General features: G+C 39.3%; 1 protein-coding gene across 1 annotated transcript; it reads right to left on the bottom strand.

Annotated features, from left to right (window-relative positions):
* Positions 1 to 155: 155 nt before the first annotated feature.
* Positions 156 to 15248, bottom strand: PDK1 (pyruvate dehydrogenase kinase 1). Its single transcript, XM_059820104.1, has 11 exons — positions 15131 to 15248; positions 11648 to 11789; positions 10092 to 10163; positions 9271 to 9455; positions 8892 to 8981; positions 8519 to 8596; positions 6320 to 6396; positions 5526 to 5624; positions 4274 to 4384; positions 2993 to 3106; positions 156 to 2864 (listed from the first exon to the last, which is right to left on the bottom strand). Exons 1-11 carry the CDS (start codon positions 15246 to 15248, stop codon positions 2724 to 2726), a joined length of 1227 nt encoding a protein of 408 aa, XP_059676087.1. The 3' UTR covers positions 156 to 2723.
* Between the last annotated feature and the right edge of the window lie 3112 nt (positions 15249 to 18360).

Genomic DNA, 18360 nt, shown 5'->3' with positions numbered 1-18360 from the left:
GGGATGATAAACTTGCCTGGCACCTGGGCATAAGAACATTGATTATCACAGACCACAGCATTTAACATCTGTCAGATGCTAAACGAGAAGGCTGGCTCCATGGAACTAGCTTAATACCAAACCACAAAATCACCCAACTGAAAGTTTAATTTTTAAAATAGTTTTAATGAGTAAATGTAGTGATTCTTTCAAAAAAATTAAGTTAACACAAACCAAGATTAATTTTACAGTGCAAGACTGAGCTCATTTGCATACAAAACTATTAATCCCAGCATTTTGATAGCTGAGCTAATATACTCATTTTCTACAGTGATTCACTTCAACTTAACCAGTGTGCTAGCAATTACTTCAGTACAGTAACGAAAACATTAAGCACAAAAATCAAAAGTAATCAAAGATCAAACTTATAAGTAGGGTTAAACATTGTAAACCAAAATACTACACTTGTGTTTTCACCACAATCATTTGGGGTGGTGGGTGAGGGGATAGATACAAATATAATTACATGGTAAGTTGTTCTAATAATCAGAATTCAATCAGCAGCTAGCTGAGAGCATGAAAGAGGTTTTATTTCAATAATACCATATGAAATACTTTAATAGACTTTCTAGAAAACAGTTAGCTTTTTCTTCGGAAACGTCTCTTGTAGTTCTCAGATCCTACTAAAATCAGTTCAATTGAGTTAGTTAAATACTTAAAAACTTAGCATAAAAGCTAGAATGTTCAGTGTCAGAGTTGAGTTTTTAAAATCCCTTGCTGTACCTTTCAGCTTTAGTTTAGCAAAAGCAATAGCTGCAAGTGTTCCCTCTAACTTTTGTACAGGCCCCATTTTACAATATGTGGAATTTCTCACATACATCTTCTTGCAGGATTGAAGAACAGCTATAGATTCTCCTCACTTGTAGCCATGCAGATTAAAAGGTATGCCAGTCACCACCTCACATCCTTGTAAAGAAGAAAAATAGGGACCTCTTGAAGTGCCCACAAGCTTGAGTGGAGCAGGTAACTGTAGTTCTGGTGGCAATTAAGCTAGATTAATCCTCCCTCAGAGTGTTGGTTTAACTGCATATACACCCCATTCTGTAAATCACTCCCTTTAAAGTGACCTACATTAGCTTGACCAGAGTATAAAACCATTTTATTGTTTTGCAGAACTAGGGTAGGGAGGTAGCAGGTGATAATCTTTAATCTGGCTCAGCTACAACTAGAATAGCAAGACTTCCATTTGTAACGTATCAGCTATTCCCTCCACTTCTGGTATCTCTCCTTCTGCTCTATGCAGAGCTAATAAACTAGCAAAATTCAGGTTTATTCTTTCTGAGAGGGATTATGCTTGTCTGCTGCAGAACAAAAATCACAGAATTACATGCAATGAATTAACTGAGAAAAGGATTAGTTCTCAGTGTCTTTAACTGCATCACTCCTAAAATGTTCAGGAATGACAGGGATTGAGGTGCAACATAGATGTGTACAATTTGAACAAAGCTGGCACAACAGGCATTAAAAGAAGCAGAATCTTTTAATAAGAGAAGGACTTTGTACCTGAAATGTAATACTTATTCCCGTCTCTATCTTGCCCAGTATGTTTTGACAGTTTGCCTTTGACTGATAAACACATTCTGCTTACCTTATTTATGTTACAGTGTGACTTCCAGTTACTACATAAATGAGGCCAGAAGCGCATCACAAATACAAAGATATTTTCAAAAAATGTTAATTCCACTTTTTCTTAAATACTCCTGAGAAGGTAGTTGCTATTGTCAAAGTAACAGAGATGCCCTATTAAGGGCAAATTTTAAAAAATCTGTTTATTAAAATAGTTTCCATTTACAGCTGTAACGTGACATACCAGAGTCTGAGATCTTACTAGGGCTACAACATTGATACTACATTTTGGTATTACCTACAGAAATATAAGCAAATGCAAACCAGCATATCTTTACAGCCAGCTCTATTTGCTAATTCACAATGATCATGGCAAGGTAAGTTTTTCACATGTATTAAATATTCACATTACAACCAAAGAAGTATGACTGATACCACATACCTGAGATACATTATACCAGTGGTAGCAGCTAGAACTGATTTTTTTTTTTTAATCCCTACAGACCTAAGTGTGATTTCTACAGCTGCAAAAACCCTTGATGTAGGCAAGGTGTGTAGGCAACCTATCTAACTTCACAAAATTAGGCTTCAGCATGCTTAAGATAAAAGAATGGAAAGTGCCATACAGGTGCAAAGGTATAGCAATGAACTCCTCCATATTTCTTACATGAGTTTTTCATTGATCTGTAATATGGTATAATGGAAAAATGCTCTGGTGAGCTTTTTCAATAGTTCTTCTATTAGAACAATTTTGTAACTATATGAATTAATGCATTTCTCACCAGATGTGATATAGATTGCATTGGTCCCTTTAAAACCCGAAATCACTGCTCCCTGGACTTAGCTACTGAAAGTAGTCATAAATAGATAGTGGAACAAATTAAGTGTGACCTTCTCGCTTAAAAGTATGTACAGGTTTGGGAGTTTTCTTGGGTTTTGGTTTGTAATGTTTTTTTTTTTTTAATTCCAGAAAATAATAATTACATTAAACCTTCTGTTACTCCACTTAAAATTACTTCCACTTATCAAATGTGGCTCGGCATCTTGGTGTAAATCAGGTCTTTAAAATTCCCTTTTCAGACATGCCTACTTCTTATGAACTGTTGAGGGAAAAAGACCTATATACTGCGAAAAGTGGTCATGTCCTTTGGCTCACTGCTTGGCACGCACCAATCATCTGCTTCATGGTTTGCTTTATAATGTTTCCAGGCTGCTTTATTATATACAGGGAGTCTTTCAATTGATTCTGTTGATAAGGCCTGTAAGTAGAGAAGACTGTAGCTGATGATTCTTTTAAATCAAAGTTATAGTAACAGAACAAGGAGTTCTATTAGCAGTTAGATTATAGTTGCTGATAAATGTAAAATGGTAAAGTGTTACATCATACCTTTATGTAAATAACTGCATCTGTACCATAGCCTTCTAAGGCATACAGTTTCAGGTCTCCTTGGAAGTACTGTGCATACAGACGTGATATGGGTAAGCCATAACCAAATCCAGCCTGATCCACGAGAAAAAGGGTATTTTCATTAATTGCATCAATCAGTGGTGTTTTCTGTTTTAACTTAATAGGTAAATAGACAAACTAAGCATGATGTTTGACAGCAAGAGGAGGAGTTCAAATGTTAACTGTTATGCCCTCCAGAACTATTATACACCCCAGAAACAGAAGAATGCATGCATGATTGTGATTATGAGAAAACTTTTACTCCTTTGTCAGACAGGGCTGCTAGGTAACACTTCTTGTATTATGGTAGCTTTTTCAAGAAGAGATGACACCATTAGAGAAAACTGTACTGAGTCTGTCTTATGCCTCATGGAGCTGCTAATCTTAAGAACACAGAGTACTCTAAGTCAGATACATTTCATCATCAGTATATATAAGAAAGGTCCAAGAAGCAATGTCTATGAATTTGTAGTTTATACTAAAATTCTATCAAGCCCTGTCTGTACTAGGACATAGCCCTGAAGTGTTAGGTATAATTTTTTTTTAATCTACTAAATTTTAGAGGTAATCTCTCAATGAACATATACAACACTTCTCTGTAGACATCTAGTGTTTAATGAGTTGCACAGTCATGTAGATGCAGATCACAATGTACATTTAAAAAACACATTTTGAGTGATACAATGTGAGAGAGTAAATTCAGGAAGGCTGTTCAGAGCTTCTTACTGAGAGCTAAGGCTTTATTTCTTGTGTATCTATTACGTTCACACAAGACCAAAGTAGATTCCTCATATGCCCTGTCACATCTGCATATCTTCATCCTTGCTGGACAATGGTACAACTGACTACACAGTACAAATGAAACTATGGACTTGATCTGAAATCATTGCTATAATTATTTTTCCTTTCATTCAGTGGCCACAAGAATAATTCAGTGTGCCATCCTTACTGCAGTACGTGCAGCATAGCTAAGTGTTCTGCTTGAGGTAGCTGATCTTTTATTTGGTAGAGAAAAACAGAACCTTGAAAAAGTTTAACTAATTTTTAGTATTTTAGGATTTTATGCAATTTTCCAGTTATTTTCAGAAAAAACATGTGAATTAAGCTGTAACATTCAAATGGTAATACTCACTGTATCTATAAAAGTAGTACTTCATAGATTTAGCTAAATGGTTTCTTTTGTGACAATTAAAGATACCCAAGTATAAAAGATTTGCATACCAAAGGTGTAGCTCGTGACGTCTCAACACGTGGACGTGGCGCTGTTGAATACATGTAGTTGAATAGTCTGTCAATTTTCCTCATAGGAACACCTCCACCACGATCACTCATCTGGAACAAGAAGAAACATGTAGCATTATGTCCCTGAATACATTTTTGTAAAAGACAGCTTCTCTCAAACAGTGATCCAGAGAAAGTTCAGGTAAAACATAATATAAAGTAGTCTCTTTTAAATTCTCATCTCTCAGCTACAGCAATGACCAGAGAGAGATGAATCCTTCTCTTTCATCCCTTATCCAAGCCATTTAAATAAAATACTACCATAAGAAGCATTCATAATCTCTTGGAAGCAAGAAAATTCTACTTGAATTGTGCATTGCTTTTATCTTGTTCATAACTCAATTTTGTCTGAAGTCGGTATCTATACCTTTTAGCAAATGCCAGGTGCTGTGTATTTTTATCTTTATTCCTTAGGAATACTGCCAGTAGAATACAATCTATTAAAGCCTGTTACTGAAGGAGTAAGTCAGAAGAGTTGTTTTACTATGGTTTAGTTAGACCTATGAAAAAGCCAGTGCTTGTAGTTGGTCTTTGAAATCCAATGTGGATGTTGTACAGAAAAAGAAGAAATTACTCTACAAACTGTACTTCAGGGAGGTTTGATTTGCATGAAATTTAGGCTGGATATTAGGAAAAATTTCTTTACTGAGAGAGTGGTGAAGCACTGGAACAGGCTGCCTAGGGAGGTGGTGGAGTCACCATCACTGGAGGTGTTCAAGGAACGTGTGGATGTGGCATTGTGGGACATGGTTTAGTGGGCATGGTGGTGGTGGGTTGAGGGTTGGACTTGATGATCTTACAGGTCTTTTCCAACCTTAGTGATTCTGTGAAATAATAGACAATGTTTATTTCCCTGTGTGGCTCTGTCATTTTCATATTCAAAATGCTGATATTATAATTTTATAAAGATGCTACTTCATTTTCAGTCATGGCTGCTTATAAGCTAGGCAAGACATGAGCGTGACAAAAGCACAGAATTCTATTGCAGACCCTTCAGTGTGACTGTGCACCCTCTTCATGAATTTCCTACTGATGCAGTATGTACAATTCCGTAATGGTCTTTTTACATACTACATCACATACAATCTATTGTTGGAACCAGATCACCAGCCAAAGTTAGTAATACACTGCCTATGACAGGGGAAAAAAACTAATCAAAAATAACCTTCAAAATAATCAAAAAACTGAGTACCTTCACAGTTAAATCCTCACTTCCCAACGTGACGTGTACATGAATTGGAGGATAAATGCATCGATCAGCATTATGTTCCATGGTGGCTCTCATTGCATTCTGCAATTTGCAAGTACAACTTAAATCCTGTTCTTACCACTTTGTCTATTATCTTAAAACATCAATTTAGGAAAATTATTTTTATCACATATTTCAGAATCAGGACAAATGTTTTAGCTTTTTTTTTTACTATTTCTAGTTTATTCAGTATTGGTATTTATATAGTTTATTAGAACACACAGACTTCAAACATTTAATTTTTTTAGAACAAACATCTGAATATTTTAATGTACAGTTTTATTTGTAGAATTCTTTATAATGCATAGTACATGCAATGTGACACAAAGATGAAAAAAAGTCTAGGATTGAACTGCTTGAGGAAAGCTCTATAGGACCTGTTACACATTATAGCAGATTTGAACATGTCCCAAAAATTGTATCTCTTATTCTCACTTGCTTTATTAATTAATGTCTTTATACATTTTAAGATTTTTTTGACAAAGCTGTCTACTCAGAAGGTGTCGATGTTATTCAGTGGCTAGGCAGAGGAGATAATACATCTTCCAAAGCTCTTCATTTTCTATGCCGTTATTGTTTGTCTAAATAGTACAATTTAGGTACCTTCCTGCAGTCAAATAGCAAGAGATTTGCACTTGCAAAAACATGCTGCTATCTAGAATTGGTTCAAAAAGTCAAACATACAATCTCATTAAACAAAGATGTATAAAAGAATTGTATAATGGAAGTGCACAGACCTTGAAAAGTTCAAAAACCATGTGATAGAGATGTGATGGCACATACACCACTTGCATGGGCTGTCCTGGTGATTTAGCTGGAGAAAAGAGAGTCTAAATAATTAAATAGCAAACTAGGTATCTTTTTGTTCATTCCTGCAGTAATTCTAATTAAATAGCAAACTAGGTATCTTTTTGTTCATTCCTGCAGTAATTCAAAATGTGTATTTGTATTGTTGAGAGAATTTACAAGAGAAGGAAAATTTGAACAGAAATCTTTTCAAAAGTTGTATGTTAATCAAAAGTCATAGTCAAGATTTTCAAATGTCCTTGCTGCTTTAGAAATTAATCTTAAAATCCACTGTGGCATCACTGATTAGGGCATATAATCGTTGCTTTCTAATACGTATGAGGAGGTTATCATGAAGATATAGTCAGGCTCTTCAGGTGGTGGGAGAACAAGAAACAGTGAGTGTAAGATTAAATAACTGAGGTTCAGACTGGATATAGAGAAAAACTTCTTCACCATGACAGTTAAGCATTGAAACAGGTTGCCCAGAGATGTTATGTAGTCATCATCCTTGGAGGATTTGTAAGACCAAACTGGATAAAGCCCTGAGCAACCTGGTCTGACCTTGCAGATGTCCCTACTTTGGGCAGGAGGTTAGGCTAGAAACCTCCTGAGGTCCCTCCCGACTTGAATTATCTTATGATCATATAATGCACCAAATAGTAATTACAGCACAGCCTATTCTTGGATTCATTTAGAAATTAGCTGATTTCTAACAAGAAACCTTAACAAAAATTATATAGACAATTCTGTCTATAGAACTGGTATAGTTTTTAAACTTTTTTTAATGAATAAATTCTAGAAAATACATCATGGGAACACGGTCATTATATCAAAAATTAAGGAAAGGTTGCTCAGAAAATTCTGCTAGCTCTTAAGGTTCTTTCAGTTCAACAAATTAGTAATTTCTCACCAGACTGTGTTAGTGACCAGTGCTTTATGAACATAAATGGTGAACACTAGTGATGTCAAAAGATCTAGAACAAATTAGATGCCCAGCAAAAATAAAAGGGGGGGGGGGGGGGGGGGGGGGAATCACACTTTGAAATATGTCAGGTTCCTGTCTTCAAGTTAACTGCTTCCCTCCATGCCTCCACCCCCAGATCCCATACCTAAGGTTTAAATAATGGTCTCCACTCTCAGTTGTGGGCAAGGAATGTGCATTTGGCCTGGATCAGGTTTAACTCACCTTCACAATTCACTGAGCAAAAGGTCACTCCTTTTATAAAAAACTGAACTATTTGTTCTGGCTTCTGGAGTACGTACACCATTAAATGACCCCTCACTACAGAGAATTAGCTAGCGTGACTGATAGTTTCCTACAAATGTTTTTAGTATCATGTTCCAAAGATGGAGAGAGGTAAACCCTTTAACCTATATACAGAATGACAGGTTTTGTACAGTAGGAAGAAGAGATCTGGAATGTGCAGTTAAGGCCACACTTACTTTGCCTTTAGCTTCATAGGCCAAGTTACTGTGGTTGCACTTTGGCTTTTGCAATTACTTGTAGAAGCAATTTTGATTGCTTGTTTCTGTAGGTCTGTCCAAACTTGGCATTTAGTATCTTGAAAAGTACTCTAGTGAGCAGTGTCAGAAAGGCTCTTTAGCATTCAGCAGGACTATGAGGACAAGAGCTGACTTCTGAGTTCATAGCAACACAGCTGTAAACTGTTTTTTCAAGTCACAGCCAATGGATTCAAGTAACTTTTACCACGACTTGAGTGTACTATATCTAATGACAACTACAAGAACATGATAGCTGAATAAGCAAGAGAAATTAGCATGGAATGTTTAGTATAAATCTTAAAAGTGTCACAAGAAATACAGGAGGATGAGATTCAATAGACAGTGTAGGGTGAAGACATACCAGAAACCTTAGGGAGGGAAGGAGGCTGCTAAAATCTGTTATATTAACAGCTGTAGCATCAAAAACTTTTCTACTGATTTCAGTTTTCTAAGTAAAGGGAGGAATAGGGAAAGCCTTCTGCTAGATTTAAAAAAAAAAAAAAAAACCACAAAACTATTTATGACAGTAGATATAGAGAACACATTAACTATATGAAAAGTGGAAGGAGAACATTTCACCACCAGCTACTTTAGAAGAAGCCATCACTACGTTCAAGAGAGTGTCTCATCCCATATTCACTTACCATTCAACTCTTCAAGGATGAGTTCTGGAGAGCTCATGTAATATAAATCACAAAGTCTCTTGGCACTTTCATAGCCATCTATAATAAAAACACAGAAAGTTACAGCTCCCCCTCCGCTTTTTTTTTTCCCCTCCTTCACAGTTTGCCAAAAAGAAAAACTGAAAGCACTGTGCACTGTCAGGGAGATTTTGTATTTTCTCACAAAAACTGGGTTTATAGGGAAAAGTGACAAAACTGTATTACTCTTTAAATGAAACTTCTGCTCCAGGTAGGAAAGAACTAAACAGCATATGAATATCAAGATGTGTATTGGCTCTCGGTATAGACATTCATGTAAGTTTTCAGGATTCTTGTTCTTAACTGCTGAATTTACCTTTAATAACTTCAACAACATTGCAGCTAGGATCAATGCTTCCAATGTGTTTTGGATGAGCTGGATTAATTTTCCCTCCAAACAATAAAGCTGCCAAAAAAGAAAATATTATTTAATACCCAATATAATTTTAGTTTGTGTCTTCAGTTTTGCTAAATAGAAATTTATAGGCAATCTATAATTCCAGTCTTCACCATGCTTAAAAGCCTACTATTAATAAATATTTTAAGAATTGTATTAAGAATTCATTTATAAATAGCAAGGCAAATAGTGTACTCCTGAGAAGCATTTAAGGACATATAAAGCACTTAAAAATGCAAGGAAAATATACTGACATAGTACAGGTATCATTTCCCCTCCTTTCAACAGTGGCACTTACAGTGTTGATTAAGGAGCATTCTAATTGAAATGCGACTCATGTAGAAACGGTCTAAAAAATACTGCACATTCTGTGAGGTCACTGGATCAATGCCAAAGCTTTCCTTGTATTCTGTTACTCCTTGAGCCATCGTAGGAATTACATCATTGTGTCGATTCCGGATTTTTATCACAGTATCTGTAAAACTAAAATTAATACATTGTTAGTATTTCACTTTCAAATGAATTTAACACTCTGGCAAACAGAGTACATGCCTACAAAAATGAAGACCGTTATGCACAGAAATATCACAGGTCTGCCTATGGCAATAAGAAGACAGGTCAGTCTTTACACTGTATTTCAAGCGACTAGCATTGAAACAATCAGTAATCAAACATTATTAATTAGTTATAAAATTATTATTTATTTATTACCTTGATTATTGCCAAGAAAAAGATAGAACTGTGCCAACCATTTTCATGCAGATCATCCCATGCCTGTCAAATGGCAGTTATGGTCAGCCAAGGATGAGAAAACTTAACTCTACAGGTGAAAAGTTCCGTACGTCAGTTACAACATTACAAGTAAGGAACTGGTAAACATTTGGTCAAGTTTAACATATTCGTAGTGCTTCAGTGTAACAAAAAAAGCCCTGACCAGAATGATACGGCATAAAAGTGCTTTGTTTCATGTTTTAACGTACCCTCCTTTTAGGGACAGGGGCTGACATCATTACTGCAATTCTTACGTAAAGATTGGAGATAGGTGAAATTTTTCTTAAGCTATCATTTTCTTGCCAGTCCTTCTACATAATATTAACATATGTGACAGCAAATCCTTACCTATGAACAGCCCCTGAATCTTCTGAGCTTTTGTCCTTAAAGTCAAGGATCTCCTGTAGACTTTGGACATACCTTTAAATGAAAGAAACATTACAAACACCAATTCTAATATGCCTCCCCAGATCCCTATGTTTAGCAATTTATGGTCTTCCAAGGTTGCTTGTTTCCAAATCATTGTATTTGATATACCCCATTGACCTATCCCCTGTGAATTTTCTTAGATCCTTTTGAATCTATACATGTTTTCTTCCAAAATTTCCAGAGCAACGAATTCCACAATTTAATTAGAATGCATAAAAGATCTTCCTTGTGTTTTAAAATCAGTAGGTGATCACTTATTTGCAGCCCCAGTGAGTTCCTGTTACTAGAAAATCTTCCCAGCTTGTTCATGATTTAAGTATTTCTGCCATCTCTTTCCTTAGATGTGTATTTTCCAAGCTGAAGAATTCTCTTTGGTTTCTCCTCACGTAGAAATTGTTCCAACCCCCTGATTATCTCTCTTGGTCTTTTCTGTTCAGGATAGAGCGACTAAAACTGCATGCAATTCAGAGGAATAATGGGCTAACACAGTGGTATAATTATATTCCTCCCCATTTGTTACTTAGTTCCTAACACTATTTGCCTTCTTGCTCATCAACTCCCATACTCGGAAAAATAGCGCCACTGGCATGGAAATTTCTTTTTCCATTGTAAGCAAGCAAGCATACAGGGAGAGGAGGTTCCTCTCTGTGCTCTACTTTGCATTTGTCCAAGTGGAATTCATTTCCTATTTGATCAATGCCATTTAGTATCATGAGAATTTAAGCATTCGTGTTTCATTGAGAGCCTTCATCTTCACTGATAGCTCTTTTTATATTCAGTCATCTAATCAATCCCACTTATTCACTAGCAGATCTTCTGTCCTCTTAACTTTAAAAGCCTTTCCAGGTAGCCATGTGCCTCTAGCAGTTGCTAAGCAATCTCTTTGTTTTGCTTTCATCTTACAAAAGTTTATGCTTATGTGTAACTTCCTTACTTGAAAGCAAATTTTACTTTTCAAAGGATGTCTTTTTTATTTTAATAGCCTCGTATTCTTTCTGTTGTTTTACGTATTTTGGCTTTGGGAGCTTCCTATTGCTCGCTCTTTGTATTTTCTACCCCTTTACTCTCAGTCTGCAATAACCTGTCTTTTAAATGGTTTCTACTATCTTTCGCAAGCATTTTGTACATTAGCTTGCTTCTGTTAGTTTCTTCAACTAGCTTCTTCATTTTAGGTAAGTCCCCTATTAAACATTGTTCTGGTGGATTTTTGTTTTTTCTGAATTCTCGTACATGACTATCTGCAAAACTTAATGATTTTTAATTCCCTTGTGGGTTCTCTAATTGCTCCTAAAGGTTTTTTTCCAAGTCTGTAAATCTAGTTTCTGATTTATGTCACATTGGGATACTCAGTCTAAATAAGTGATATTCATGTAACAAGCACATGAAACGTTCTTTCTATAGAACAGAGTAAGTTCCTCCAACTTGTGTATATGCAGAAGGTCACCCTTAAAGGTATGAAATGATGCTCCTCCTACCAGCTCTGCACCAGCTGAACTGAAGGTGTTCTTAGGAGGTTGTCTGGAAGCAGGCTTATTTCCTTCATTATGTTTGCCAATCTCACAGGCAATTCTTGTCGCAGAAACATAAATGAAGTCTTTTCACAAGCGTTTTCAGATCCTAAGACCAAAATAAATATGACAACATCAGAATAAAGTCAGTACTTATGGTAGAGAACTACACAAACTCTTACTTTCTTGCATAAGAGGTCTGTGGTTTGGTTTTAAAGTTGGCTCGGCCAGTCTGGTAAGCCAGTGTTTCTTTCATGGCAGCAGCCCATTTATATTTCAAAATATAAACTCATATTGAAACCTACCACCCCTGTTGCATAACAATAATCTTTAATATATAAAGAGTAACTACTGCAACAGTTGCAGACCCATACTATTGAACTTTAAATATCTCTTTTATCCATGTATATTGTTCATTTTATTTGCAGCAAATATTGACTGCAACTAGCACTGGTTAAACAGTATGTCATTCTGAGCATCTCAGAGAGGCAAATGAAACCAGCATAGGAAACTATTTATGGCAAGGATGCTTGAGAAAGTATCACAGTCCCATACACCGTGCTTGATCACCAATTTTACTGAATTATGATAACTCATATTAGAACACTTTCAGAAAATAAATTCTGTTTCAGCTAGATCTGTTGTAGTTTAAATTCACTGTCTTACAGGAACAGAAGACAGATGAATGAATTCATGTGAATACTGAGAGAGAAGTGAAAGTAGGACAGCTACTGTGCTCAGTCATTACAATAGTAGTTCTCCCATACATTCACTTTTTAATTTTTTTCCATTTTTAAAAGCCAGAAGCTAAATTACTGTACCTGTTGATAACTGACCTGTCCTTTTATAAGGACAGGTATCATCTGTGTGGGTGGCAATTAAATGTGGTTATTAAGATCAAGATCTAAATTTACTCCCACAATGCTTGTTTTACTAGGTGAGAAAGGAGGGTGCAGAGTGGGGAAGAGGCTAAAAAATGCTGTACTTTATTCTCAGTCAGACTTCTTTCTAGACTTCAAGAGTGACATGTAAAGAGCATCTGAATTTACTAACATGTTCATCTGCTGCAGTGAAGTACATACCTCAGGCTTGGTGTTTCACAACAGGTAACTCCTAAAAATTAACTCTGGTGTTTCTGTTCAGTTCACTCCTTCCATTTGGCAAGGGGGAGTTGGGGAGGAAGATGAAAGGAAGGGACATGGAAAAAGAGGAAACTGGGAGTGTCTTAAACAGGAAAAATCTTCACCAGATTGAAATGGAGTAGTTTAGTTTAATACATTCAGACTCAGATACATCATAAACTACATTGATGAGAGAATGTCAGTTAACTTAATAAAAAAGTGAATAGCTTACAAGAAATTCCTCCCCAGTGACACCAGTATTATGTGTTGTCTACATATGACCCCTGCCCAGAAACCTCTCATTCTCCTCCCTAGTCAGATTGTATTTCAGGCATGACTGTTACTGGCCTTTCCCTTTTCTCAGGTAAAATTCCATGAACAAGGCATTTCAAATGCCTCATATACTCAGCAAATGACATTCCACAAATTAGTTTTGTATCTGGAGGCTGTATCTTTGCAATCCTGGGTCAAATATGGAAGACGGCTTAGGGTAAGCAAGACTTAAGTGAATGGGCAAATGTCTTTGTTTCCCTGTGCTGCTATGGTCTATCTAGGCAAAGAGTGGATAAGACTCCTACAGAAAATACTGTGCGCTTATAACCCAAGATATGACTGATGTATATGATCCAGATGTAAATTTTCTTACAGAATATTTCATTTGCTAGATCGAAACCTGGAGGAACTAGAAGCAGACTTTTTTTTTTTTTTAAATTTAGGATTGCCAGATTTTATGATTTCTTCTTTGACTGCTCTCACTCTAGTGAAAAGACCCCCAAAAAAATCCCCAGTGAAAACACCATCAGATTATAATGGCTACAGAATGCCTTACAGACAAATACTGTCTCAGTGTTGCACTGCACTCTTTTTTTGCCTTTGTTACTAGTTTTTACAATCTTTTATTAAATCCTTAAGCAAAAGAGAGAAAAAAAAAAAAAAAAAAAGGAGTTTTCAAGATTATCTTTACCTTATGGTCAGCTGCTAACAGCAAAAAAGCAGCCTAACTTTTGACATGAGGAAATGCTGTGCCTTGAAAATAAACACTGATTTTAAGGTAAGCGCTATTTTATTGGTATTTTAGTGCTAAAATAATACAGGTCAAAGCAAACTCTGAATTGCAAGATGGTTGAACTTGATGATCTTACAGGTCTTTTCCAACCTTAGTGATTCTTTGCTTAAAAGTATGGTAGCAAGAGAATATGTGGTGGGGTTCCTGTACAAATCTGGAGTTTTAAATACTGGATACATTTTATTGCAATGTATAGAACATTGAATAGATGGATGAAGTAACAGTGGATAGTTAAGAAAAACTTTCCTTTGTAAGTGTTCCTACTTACACAAAGTCTGGGGTTCTAAGATTGGTTCTCAGTTATGTTTTACTTACAGAAACATAAAAAGCAATACCCCTATTACCTAGTTAAATGTTTATATACAACCTTTAGGTAAACATTGATGCACATGAGAGAGCCTTGGGTACAGAAACATTATTTATTATAGTATGGCTCCATCCCCAGGCTTTGAAAAGGTTTCTCCGTGTGACTTACAAGACCTTTCTCTGTGTAGTCTTTTCTCTGAAGCAGAACAGAACAATTCCTCTGACCCCTTTTGTTTCCAAGCAGTCAATCAAACCTGGGAGCACTACCAGTGATTTTAGTGCAGAGTGTAAGACTCGGTATCCTGTTACCGATTTTTTAAGGCTACATTCGCAGTCCTCCACGACGGCTCTTGGCGTTTGCGTCCTGCTCCTTCTCTCACTCATCTTCTAAAACAACCACATTTGGGAGAGGTGTTTTTGTAGGACACAGACGCGTGACCGAGGAGGAGCGATGATTGTTTCAGCTCCTCGGCGCCAGCCGAGGTTAAACGTTTCTTGTGTTTGGTATACCTTAAAAGGTTGCATGCTGCTAGCTTGCAAAAGGCTTAAGAACTCTCACCTTTCTCCGTCACTGTGTCAACAGTACCAATTGTCATAACTATCCCCACCCTCTCCCCAACACTGCAGGTTTTGCAGAAAAGAACAAACTACTGTTGTGATGCCAAAACCTGGAGTTTTCAGCTTAATTTCAACCTTGCCACAGTTCCAGCCTCCGGGGAAGGAGCCAGCTGGGCTCCCTTCTCCCGGCAGGAAGCAGAGCCGTTTTCTGCCAGAAAGGAGAGTATTGAGAAGAGGTAAGCTACAGCAGGGGAACACGGCAGCGCTAACGCGGGGCGGAGGGAGGAGAGAGGAACTCGTGCCCGCGCCCGCGCCGGAGCCGCCCCGCCCCGCTCCTCACAGGCACCTGCGGGCGGAGCGGCGGCGGGGTCGGCGGGCCGGGGGGCGGCGGGGACTCACCGAAGTCCAGGAACTGCTTCATGGAGAGCGGCGAGGGGGAGAAGCGCGAGTAGAAGTCCACCTGCTGCGGGATGCTGCCCGGGGAGGCGCCGCGCAGCAGGGCGCGCAGCAGCCTCATGGCGCGGCTCTCGTCTCCCCTCAGCTCGGCTCAGCCCGGCCCGGCCGCCATTTCTCGCCACGCCAGCTCCCCCGGCCCCTGCCCAGGCCGCGGCCTCCTCCGCCGCGCGGCCGGGAGGAGGTGCCCGAAGGGGTGGGTGTCTCCTCCCGGCCCAGCCCCACGCAGCGGCGACGGGGCGGAGGAGAGGGCGGCTCCGAGGGAGCGGGGCGGGGGGGCACCCGGAGCAGCCCGGCCCCCGCGGGCAGGGTCGCAGCCGCTGGGGCCGCTGCTCCGCTGTCTCGGCCGTCCGCAGGGAGAAGGCGGCGCTCGCTTCCCCGAGGAGCCCAGCCTCGGACAGGTACGGTGGTGTTACTCACGGGGGCGGGTGCCGCCGCCTTCCCGGCGAAGGGCTGAGGGGCGCTCACCCGCCCCCGGGGCGGGAAGCCGTGAGGGGACTGGAGGCAGCGGCTCTGCGGCGGATGGGCGGAGGGCGTGTGCGCTCCCGTGGCGAGGCCAAAAGGTGCCCGCGCATCAGCGTCGGCACTCTGCCGTGGCAGGGTTATCCGAGAGGTTGGCCCCTTCGGTAAACGGCGCGCTCGGGGCGGGAGGGAGGGCGGTGCCGCGCTCAGCCGTGCCGCCGCTTCCCCCGCCGCGGTCTGGGTCCGGCGGGCGGAGGCCCGTGGGGGGCGGGGGGCGCCTCGGTCGCAGCGGGGGGGACTCGGCTCCCGGCGTCGGTTACCCGCGGGGCTGCAACGGGAGGCGGCAGAAACCCGCAACAGCACCGGCTGCATTCATACGGCTGCCGGCGTGAGGGCAGAGCCTCACCCGAGGGCTCTAGACCCTGTTTCAACAGCCGTGTGTCTTCTTACTGCTGCGCCTTCTGCCCGCTTAGCTGCGTGATGGTATGGGAAGGGGCACTACGGCCCCTTCCAGGCCTTCGCGCCTTGCACGGTGTCACAGCGTGCAAAAGAGGGGTAACGAACGGAGGGGTAACTTTCGTTTCAGCTGTCAGGAAAAAGAGAAACAAAAAGAATGGAGAGGAAAAATAGGGCTTCTCTCTTTACAGATGCGCTCCCCAGCGGTCAACAATGAACACAATACATGTCTTTATCGGTTAAAAAGTGCTTGGACCGTGTGTCACACTAAATCAGTTTACTGGCTATTAGGATACTAATGCAACATGTGAGGTACCAAACAGCGGTATTAAATAGTTTTTTTGTCCTATTCAGGTAGACATATCCAGAACATTAACAAAAAAGGCAGTTAAGAGTGATTATAAGCATTTTTGATAAACTTACTGCAGTGTAGATATTAAATCCTGTAATTCAAAATTTTGCACAATACAGTACAATAGTGCATCTGGCCCTATATCATTTGCTTCTTTTATTGTGGATACTTGTATTTGCCCTATAAATTTATCTCATGAAATCAACTCTTAAATATTGCTAGGTTTCCTTTAAACATGCCTTGTACCTGTGACTTGTCCATGACCTGATAGCGGGGATGGATATCCAATGGCCTCCACTAGAGCAGGAATCATTTTGCTATTTCTATTACATTAATCTCTTCAGTGCTTTGTTGGACTGCTTGGAGCCTCCCGTTAGAGAGCTGAAGATACCATAATGAATTAAGGGCTATAAGGCCTTTTTTTTTTTTTTAATGTTGCATTCAAATACAGAAAACATTGATTCAGTTTGCCTCCAGAGGCAATTTTCTGAGCAGTAACTGGACCAATAATAGGTAAGAATGAAGCAGTAGTTCAGGATTAAACTGCTTCATCTGCTTTGTAATCAGACTGTACCCCCATCTTGTGCCAAAAACCAAATGGCTTGTTCTGTTCTGGCCAGGGAGTGGTGGCTAATGGGGCAAACTAACAGCTTGTCTGTCTCTGCAAGTCTTCTACAAATACAGGTTATTGACCATTTTTGCTTTATTGCTGCTTGCAGGCCACCCCCAGAAGCACCAAATAGTAGCTCATGCTACTCAAGTTTGCAATAGTTTGGGACTCCCACTTGTGAATTGCTGTGCTTAAAACCATTTTATAATGGCCTCTGAGTTGTGAGCCAGCACTAGTTTAAAGCAGTGCCTACAAGCAGTAAGTTGGGTATTTATAAGTTGTTGCAGTTTCTTATGATGGCTCTGGATCGGCTTCATCTTTTATGCCTCTATGTTACTGTCCTGATTCCTCATGTTTCAACTTACAGGCATGCCTTAAAAACTGGCCTACTGCCTAAAGCTCTCCTTGGACAGCAGTCCCCAGCCAGAAGATGTGGCAAAGGCTGTCAGAGGCTAAATAAATCATTGCACTTTGTAGGTGAGAGCACATTCTCAATAATGTAATGTAAACAGTGAGCACTATTCTCAGGGAAAATCATGCGGGATGAGCAGTCACAGGGGTAACTGTGGATAAAGAATTGTGGATAATTCTTTAAATGCTGTGTTCAGAGCAGAACAAACCCTCTCTGTTTACCTAAAGGTGTTTTCTTGGTCTTGTTTACTGATCAGTAAATATGTTCTGTTAAAATATTGGAGAGTATTTTGAATTCTCTTTCTCTCTTCTCTCCCCCTCCTCTTTTTTAAAACCTGTTTCTGTCATTGATCATCTTCTGGGGGCTTACTCTGATCCAGTGTGACACAAGCTGGAGTTCTGATGTGCCCATTTCTGTAAATTCTTACGCAAACCAAAAAGGAGAAATGTATTATTTTTGTCATTTGGCATTCTCCTATTCATATTCCTGCTTATTGGTGTTCCTGAACTTATAATACATCGGGATCCATAATTTTAATGGGACAGTACAAATCAGACTTCAAGGTAATTGAAAACACAGCATTTAGTTTTAACCTAAGCAATTGTATTTTAATTTTTTTTTTTCAATTTAAAGTTTAATAAGATAATTGGAAGCATAGCATTCTTGCAGGGTGTTCCATAGAAAGACTTCTTAGTTTGTTAAGGCGATGGTATAAATAACCCCTTACTGGAAGTGTTTATATGCTTTGCTATGATGCCTGCACAGTCATCTGGTCTGTCTATCCATCTCTCTTTTCAGCTTGTGTACTTACTCTGCACAAAGGCTTGTCATTGTTCTTAGGGGTTTTTTTGGGTAAGTAAGTTCAGCTGCTTTTGCTATGCTAG

The sequence above is a fragment of the Gavia stellata genome, chromosome 8 (assembly GCF_030936135.1).
Source record: "Gavia stellata isolate bGavSte3 chromosome 8, bGavSte3.hap2, whole genome shotgun sequence".
Classification (NCBI taxonomy): domain Eukaryota; kingdom Metazoa; phylum Chordata; class Aves; order Gaviiformes; family Gaviidae; genus Gavia; species Gavia stellata.
The sequence above is the reverse complement of the archived record's forward strand: the minus strand, read 5'-3'. Positions and strand labels throughout refer to the sequence as shown.